The following is an 8,040-nucleotide window of genomic DNA, read 5'->3' as shown; positions in this document are numbered from 1 at the left end:
GGACATTTTAAGGGTACGACAATTTTTCATCTGCCATTATTCAAAAACCATTTCGAGATAATAGCCTGTAGAAACGGAAAACATTTTTTTTTTTTTTTAATTATTTCCCTTTCCAAAACAATTGACCTTACTAGTAACATTAGCCTTATCAGCAACTAAGCGCTGTGCTAAAGTTACACCATCCTTATTCTTTACTGATGCAATTCTTGCAATGCTTTCTTTAGATACTTTACCACTCTTGAGTTGCTGTATGGCACAGAGGAGTGGGTAGTAGTCAAACACTTCGGTAAAATGTTCAGCACCTGGAGCAGCTGAATAATACAGTTTTTTATCTGTATCACCTATGCCCAAAGAAATGGCCATTGCACATTTTGCCAGAGGGGTTACACGATTTCTAGCACAATAAGCAGCACACATACCAGTTAGACGATTTAATGTATACTCTCCATCACCAATGGTGTGCCCAGGTCCATCTTTCTTTATTTGCAGTGGTTCTTCTTGAGTAGCCATAAGCCCACCTATTTCCAAATACGACCCTGGCTGAACATTCTTCAACTTTTCACGTATTTTTTTACCCTGGCATAAAATGTTTTCTAGATTCTTTTGCTCACTTAAGAACAAGTCATTCATATGCTGAGTATAGAATTCCTCACCTTTGAATGTAGACTGCTGCACACCTTCATCAAATTCAAATGTGGTCATTGTACCTTCTATGATACTCCTATTCAAACTAGAGAGTTCAACTAATGGCACAATATTTTCTATCAAATTTAATGGCAGCTCTGACAAGGAATCGTGATATTCGTCACTTGAAGTTGAACTAATGGATACCTTCCTTCGAACTTCTTTCAATAGCTCACTGTACTCTGGGTCTAGCTTTTGCAATTGGCGGCTCTTTCTTTGTTCTGTCAGTTTGGGAAAGTTGGTTAAGATTTAATCAATATAATATACAGTGCACTACTGACGATATTTTATTTATTTATTTATTTTATTTGTGACACGGCCGGTACATGGCTGTCACGTGGGCTGCCTTGGTTGCTAAAACATCTTCGGGACTAATCGACGTCGAATATCTTTCTTCATATTCTAAAAAAATGCGGTTTATAAAAATAAGTTGCCGGCATACTTAAAATTCTTACGTTTGCAACACAGCACCCGCCAAATAACCCCATTTTGTACATAAGCCCTTTTTACTTAAGTCACAATTAAAAATGACTTTATCATAGAAAATTAAGGATTTTCGAAAAATAAAAAGATACTGGTAACTTGAATTTTGTTTTATTTCTAACCATTTACTAAAAAGTCAGGGTCAACATTTTTAAATAGGGTTAATGGGTAAGTATGCTTTACAAATACATCAATTACTTAGTAATTTACGAATAAATCAGATTTTTTTGAATAAAAACACCAAAAACTATGCATCAAACGTAAATTGCTAATTGGTTTATTTGTAAAACAAACCAGTTGACGTGCCCGCAAAACGCCCCTTGTGGTGCGACCTATGATTATTACTTTTATTTTATTGTTTAGTAGCTTATTATTGATCTGTACCGTTTGACGGATAAATCCGTCTTTAGTGGTCATAAAACAGATCGTAAACAGTTCATAATGAAAGGTAATATGATAATAAACCGTTCAAATAACTACCTTACGGCCTAATTTTTAAGGTAAATTGCAAACAGTAGTAGCCATACACCTCGCCAATAGGCTACAACAGGAATGAGTTCCGACTTCGACCAAGATATACTTTGTTGGCTTTAAGTATTAGCCGGCTTGTGTCAATTCAATTGCGTGGTGTTTTTTATTATCCTGCAATTAGTGCAACTATAATATACATAACCAGTGATCGGGGATTTCTATGCCTCTTGGGGTGAATTACCTCAATCATTATGCTAGTAAATATATAAATAAATCCCCGATCACTGTACATAACATAAGGTATAGTCGCTTTATACGTTACGAACGTTAATACGGAATTATGTAGGCCTATGGCCTATACAGAAGGTTATCAATGCATGTAATCAAACCATATCATTTGAGTAGGTGCTTTAAAGAGACTAATGTATATAAATAAAATAAATAGATACAAATTAAAACCGTTATTTAACATTTGTACCTACATAAAATACATTAAACAGCTAATATACACGCAACACGTATAAATTAAGTGTAACATAATTTATAACATTTGATAAAGTTTTCGTACTCACCGCCCAAGCCTCGTTATCCTATTAGAAGTCACTGCGTCTATTCACTTCCAACACATCTTCCAAAACAGTCCAATACGTAGAAGTAGTATGGAGAGAAGCTCAACGTTCCAAACACATACTCGAAAAAGCTTAGAAAATCAAAAAATAAGCGGAGGACTGAATGTCAACACAACGCAAACAATACAAAATATAGGACGAAAGAAATTGCGAACTCTAAGAACATAAAGTTGCAAATGAGGTGAGTCCATTTGCAATCCTTTACGGTTTACCTGGGGTTGCAGTGGGGATTAGCCACCGGGAGATTAAGAGTAGGGGTATTAGTCACCGCGTTCTTTTGTTTCATGTACACGTCGGCATGTCGGCAATGAATGGGTCAAAAGGATACTTCTGTCTTACTATTAAACTTTTAAGTTTATTTTCCGTTTAGATTTATTACTTTAACAAGAAGTATACATAGGTAAAACCGGGTATTTTCTTAACGACTCGCAAGTGGCTATACCATATTGGTTGTAATAATTTCTTATTCGTGACTAGTAACAAAACTAAGTATATAGTAGATAAAAAGAAATGGTCTCATTTCATTATTTTCTTCACACTTTAAATATTAAATGCAACCCATTTTATTATAGTTAAATATACAGTCGAAAATGTTTAGTACCCCTGGACATAAACATGTCTGCGTATCTAAATTATTTTAGTAGTTTGTATTATTAATTGCCACAATCACTTATAAAGTATATGGCACATGATTAAATTACTATCATTAAATATTTTTCGCGATAAAAGGTAAATGACAATTACCTAATATAAACATAATGGACGGGAATCCGCCTCCGCTTCACCCGAAATGAAAATGTTGAGTATTACAAATGTGTTTATTTTAATAACCGGTAACAGTATACAATTTGTCTTTAAAAATTACATCTCGGGATAAGTTTTTTTAAATAAGTGTTTTTCTAGCAAAAACTATTTTTTCTAAATTACAAATGCACTGAATCCAAAAACCGAAGTATAATATTCTCCTTCAAAAAATAAATAAATAGTTGTTTTCTAGTAAAAAAACGAGGCCGCGAAATCGCGACCCCGGAATTACGATCGGACGTGAATTCGCGTCTTCGGCATCCGAGATAAGAATTATGAAAATTACAAATGCACTGAATCTAAAAACCAGCAACAGTATAATATTATCCTTCATAAATAAAGTAACATTTTGGTATCAGCATTTAAGTACAGTTGTTTTCTAGCAAAAAAAAAACACAACTCGAGGACGCGAAATCGCGTCCTCGGCATAACGATTACACATAACATGGGACGCGAATTCGCGTCTTCGGCATCCGAGATAAGAATTATGAAAATTACAGATGCACTGAATCCAAAAACCAGCAACAGTATAATATTATCCTTCATAAATAAAGTAACATTTTGGTATCAGCATTTAAGTACAGTTGTTTTCTAGCAAAAAAAAACAAATAACTCGAGGACGCGAAATCGCGTCCTCGGCATTACGATTACACATACATAGGACGCGAATTCGCGTCTTCGGCAATGAATGGGTTAATAACACTCAGGTAAAGTATTGATAGTTATTTCTTAAATGAATGTTATTTAATTTATCAAATATTATTGACAACAGGTGTGGTGAAATCTTGTCCAATTGTTTCATAATATAAAGTAATATTTGAGTCTGCTACTGAAGCTGTTGTAGTAGGCTTAGGCTTATCCTCCAGAATTTCGTCTATTAATTGCATAACACCTCGTTTAAATTTTCTCATTTGGCTGTCGGACATAGGTTCTAGTTCTAGATCGGGCAATAAGCTGAGCAGAAACATTGTTTTTGGATTTTGTGCAAGATCTTCAGCTGTTTCTGCCTTAGCTTGTTTAGCCTTAAAGTAATCAACAATGCATTCATCCACGGAGTTTTTTGTTTTGCGGGTTTTTTTTTCGAAGAAAGGTTTGAAGTCATCGATGCCGGTGATGGCGTCGGCTCTGATGCTGTTGATAAATGTGGCGATGGCGTTGGCAATGGTCGAGATTGTGGCGAAGGCGTCGGCACTGTCGGTGACTGTGGTGATGGAATTGGTTCATGTTCTGTACTTATCTGATTAATAGATGTATGTGAATTGTTAAAATTGGCCAGTATTGATTGCGATCCATCTTCATCATCGGTGATATCATCATAAACGTCAGGTTGATTCGTTTCGTTGATTGGTGGGCTGACTAGGTTCCCAGAAACCGACTCTGTTGATAATTTAATAAATGGCAACGTGAACTGCATCACCTCATTTAAGTAATATGGTTTCTTCTTTTTTGCTCCAGCTCCGCTTTTACCGGGTTTCATATTTCGTACATAAACATTGCGAATATTTCGCCATTTTTCTTTGCATTCAGCACCTGTAATTAAACCATGGTTTTGTTTTAGGTATTTTGGCGAAGGAAGTACATTTAAAAACTTGGCATCATATTTCGCAAGAGGAGACAATACAATATGTGCAATTATTGCAGAAACTGTAATTATTATATGGGATACGCTAAGTAAAACTTATATGCCGATCCCAAACATGGCTGGTTGGAAGAAGATTTCCGAAAGATTCTATCTGCTTTGGAATTTACCTAACTGTTTGGGTTCCTTCGATGGCAAACATATCAGAATAGAAAAGTTACCTAAAACTGGTTCAAGCAATTTCAATTACAAGTCCTTTAACTCTAGTCTTAATCTAGTCTTAATTTAGTCTTAATGGCTTGCAGTGATGCTGATGGTCTTTTCACATTTATTGAAACAGGTTATGCAGGAAGAAACAGTGATGGGGGTATATTCAAAGCGTCAGCGATGAAATACTGGATTGAGCACTCTAGTTTGAACATACCACCGCCATCTGTTTTACCAAATGATGAAAATGAAAATGTACCATGGTTGCAATAAAGAATGATTATGATTATGATTAATAACGTAAGAAGAGTTTTTAACTATCGACCCAGCAGAGCTAGGAAAACAGTTGAATGTGCTTTTGGGATGATGACAGAAAAATTTCGGCATATTACGGCACAGTATATCAGAGTTATGTGCAATTATAAATGGAAGTGCATTCGACGTTATATCAGACAGCATCGCAGGAAACCTGTAAAATTAATAAAATACTTAGTAAAAAGCTTCTAGAAATTAGTACAGACAAAGTGTCTATTTATCAAACTCTTACTCCATAATCCCAATATTCTGATACGCTGACATGAAAGCGGATCGGTAAATTTGATTTCCAACAATATTTCTCATTTCAAGAATCCTTCTGAAATTTGGTACAGCGATAGTGATTTCTCTTCGCCTTTCCAAATTACGGGAATGGAATCCCAAATTCTCAGCTTCTATTGGTCTGAAATTGAATAATAAATCACTGAAATTGACTTCATAATTTTTAAACATGGTAAAATATTAAATACTCAATAAAACTTACATCAGGCTTGTTTCTCCGTTAAAAAGCATCATAATTTCTGACGGTATTATTAAATGCATTTGGAAAAACTCATCAGGCCTAAAATTAAAAATACACAATTTAAAAATATTAAATTTCTAAAAATGCAGAATTTAAAATGAAGTTACAACTTACAACTCTTCAATTTTTCTAAAAATGTATCTGGTCCCCGTTTCGTTTGATGTTAGCAGTGCAGAAACATTATTTGTAGTCAAAATAACTTGTTGATCTGCTGAGTGATGTAAAGTCGCTCTCAACGTCATTTTTAAAATTTCATTTCGAAATTGTTGGAAAGGCCATTCGGTCGGTACTTCACGTTCAAAACTCATGTTCTGGTACTCCATATTTAATCTAAAAACTGATTCAAAACTTAATCAACGTAAAAAATAATGCAAGCAAAACTACTGTTATTGTTATGCAGAATCTATAAATACCTTTAACGTACAAATCGCTAAAACTAGTTTTGCATTGACGATTGTCCAGTAAATTGGCAAGTGTTTCACTGTAAATTTCTTTGTCACAACGATATTAAGAAATGTCAGGTAATATTAACACTTATAAGTTAGTATTTTGATAAAGTTCATTAAAATATAAGAGCACACGTGTGAGTTCAACTGATACCGTTTCAGAAATGGCGGTTCAATTTCGTCATCTAATTAAGGTGTTTTTCTTACGGTGACAGTGAATCATACGGAATTCTGCATCTTATTGATCTACGATTATAGTCGAGTTTTCTTTGTGTTGTCGAGTGCATAAAAATACGTACAGACATGCTATTGTTATTCCAAGAACTGTCAAGTTATCGAAATAGGATTTGAACATGTTTGAAGATCGGTAAACAAAATTGTTGGTATCTAAGACCTGGTTGGGTGTGGCGAAACGTGTAGCCATTTTATCAAGGGCAATGTGAAGTTGTAAGATGTGAGGCTGCGGAAATGTTTGAAAGTGGGAGTGTAATGTCCATATAAGTCCATTGTGTGCATATGAAATTTAAAGCTCGACGAAAACTGCCGTCATCTGTTCAATAGTTTATGAATTTTGATTGGTAATGGCAGTTAATGTTAGATACGAGATAGGTCACGACAATTTTATTTTTATAGTAAAATAACAGTATTAGTTGCAAAAGTGATCGACTGCTTACATTGTATCAACTGTTTTATAATTAAATAAATGACATAAGATAAAAATAATATTATGAGTCATAAACTCATAAGATATTTACAATAGTGAAATTCGCATGTGCTAGAGATAAAAATGCTATAAAACTGATTATATGATTAAAAAGTTTTGATAAGCGTCATTAATAAGATATTAGAGCTCTAAATTTTCTGAAAAAAAAAAAACAAGTACACTAATAGTAGGAATGTTGAAATATATATGCCATATTTTGTCATTGGCTCTAAGATTCCCAAGAACTGAGACCTGTAACAAGAAATAACATTATAATATGTCTCAGCAATGTATAAAAGAAAACCAATCCAGTAGCATTATTTACACAACTTTGAGAGCGAGTTAAGGCTTTCTATCAATGAAATAAAATGCCATTAATTTTTCGAAATTGATATAGAAAAAAAGAATAGAACAAAAAATCGTAATAATTGATGTTAAAAATAGACTTGCCCTGAAAATGCGGTTTATTTTTGAAAATTTTGAACTCTTAGTAACCAGTAAAAGTTTTGTGTCTATAAAGATTCATACTGACAAATCCGTCTAAGATTTAACAGGCAATAACTTACTTTGGTTGTGGAATCATATTACAGCACAGTATATCAGAGTTCTGTGCATTTATAGATGGAAGTGCATTCGACGTTATATCAGACAGAATCGCAGGAAACCTGTAAAATTAATAAAAAGGGGTAAAGTTTGGTAAAACCAAATAAGCATGCCTTAAGCGTTTATGTCATTCGTATATTATTTAAATAGAGGTTCTTGATAACACAAAAAAAGTCCTTTTATTATTTTCAATTTTTAGATAGACTTATAATACATTTTCGAATTGAAAAAAAAAAAAAACAATTTAATAAAGATAAAAAAACTACACTAGCGCTTAAGGCATGCAATAATATCATAACTACATTACTGACATTCGGTATGATAATATATTATGTATAGTTTAAGCTATTTCCAGCTGTATTTAGAAAAAAAATGATACAAGACTGCTAAAAGACAGCAAAATCTCTCGAGAGACCAACCGAAATAAATTCATTGTAATTAAACAAAACGACTTGACGCTACGATTTTGTATTCCTTATGTTCGCAAATATATAATGAATCAATTAAAAAAAAAGGGAAAAAGTGGATTTTTATTAAAGCTATAGTGTTTACAACGGCTATATTTTTAATTTTCATGACTACGAGTACTTAAA

At 33.5% G+C, this 8,040-nt stretch overlaps 2 protein-coding genes across 2 annotated transcripts; both read right to left on the bottom strand.

Moving 5' to 3' along the window:
* Positions 1-3,786: 3,786 nt before the first annotated feature.
* On the bottom strand, positions 3,787-5,541 carry LOC133525332 (glycoprotein gp100-like). The gene is made up of 3 exons (XM_061861619.1): positions 5,405-5,541; positions 4,141-4,601; positions 3,787-4,093 (listed from the first exon to the last, which is right to left on the bottom strand). Exons 2-3 carry the CDS (start codon positions 4,546-4,548, stop codon positions 3,824-3,826), a joined length of 678 nt encoding a protein of 225 aa, XP_061717603.1. The 5' UTR covers positions 4,549-4,601; positions 5,405-5,541; the 3' UTR covers positions 3,787-3,823.
* LOC133525241 (uncharacterized) lies at positions 5,262-6,018 on the bottom strand. Its single transcript, XM_061861542.1, has 3 exons — positions 5,810-6,018; positions 5,657-5,734; positions 5,262-5,575 (listed from the first exon to the last, which is right to left on the bottom strand). Exons 1-3 carry the CDS (start codon positions 6,016-6,018, stop codon positions 5,401-5,403), a joined length of 462 nt encoding a protein of 153 aa, XP_061717526.1. The 3' UTR covers positions 5,262-5,400.
* Positions 6,019-8,040: the final 2,022 nt, after the last annotated feature.

Source organism: Cydia pomonella, chromosome 14 (assembly GCF_033807575.1).
Source record: "Cydia pomonella isolate Wapato2018A chromosome 14, ilCydPomo1, whole genome shotgun sequence".
NCBI lineage: Eukaryota > Metazoa > Arthropoda > Insecta > Lepidoptera > Tortricidae > Cydia > Cydia pomonella.
This window is presented reverse-complemented; position numbering and strand designations above follow the sequence as displayed.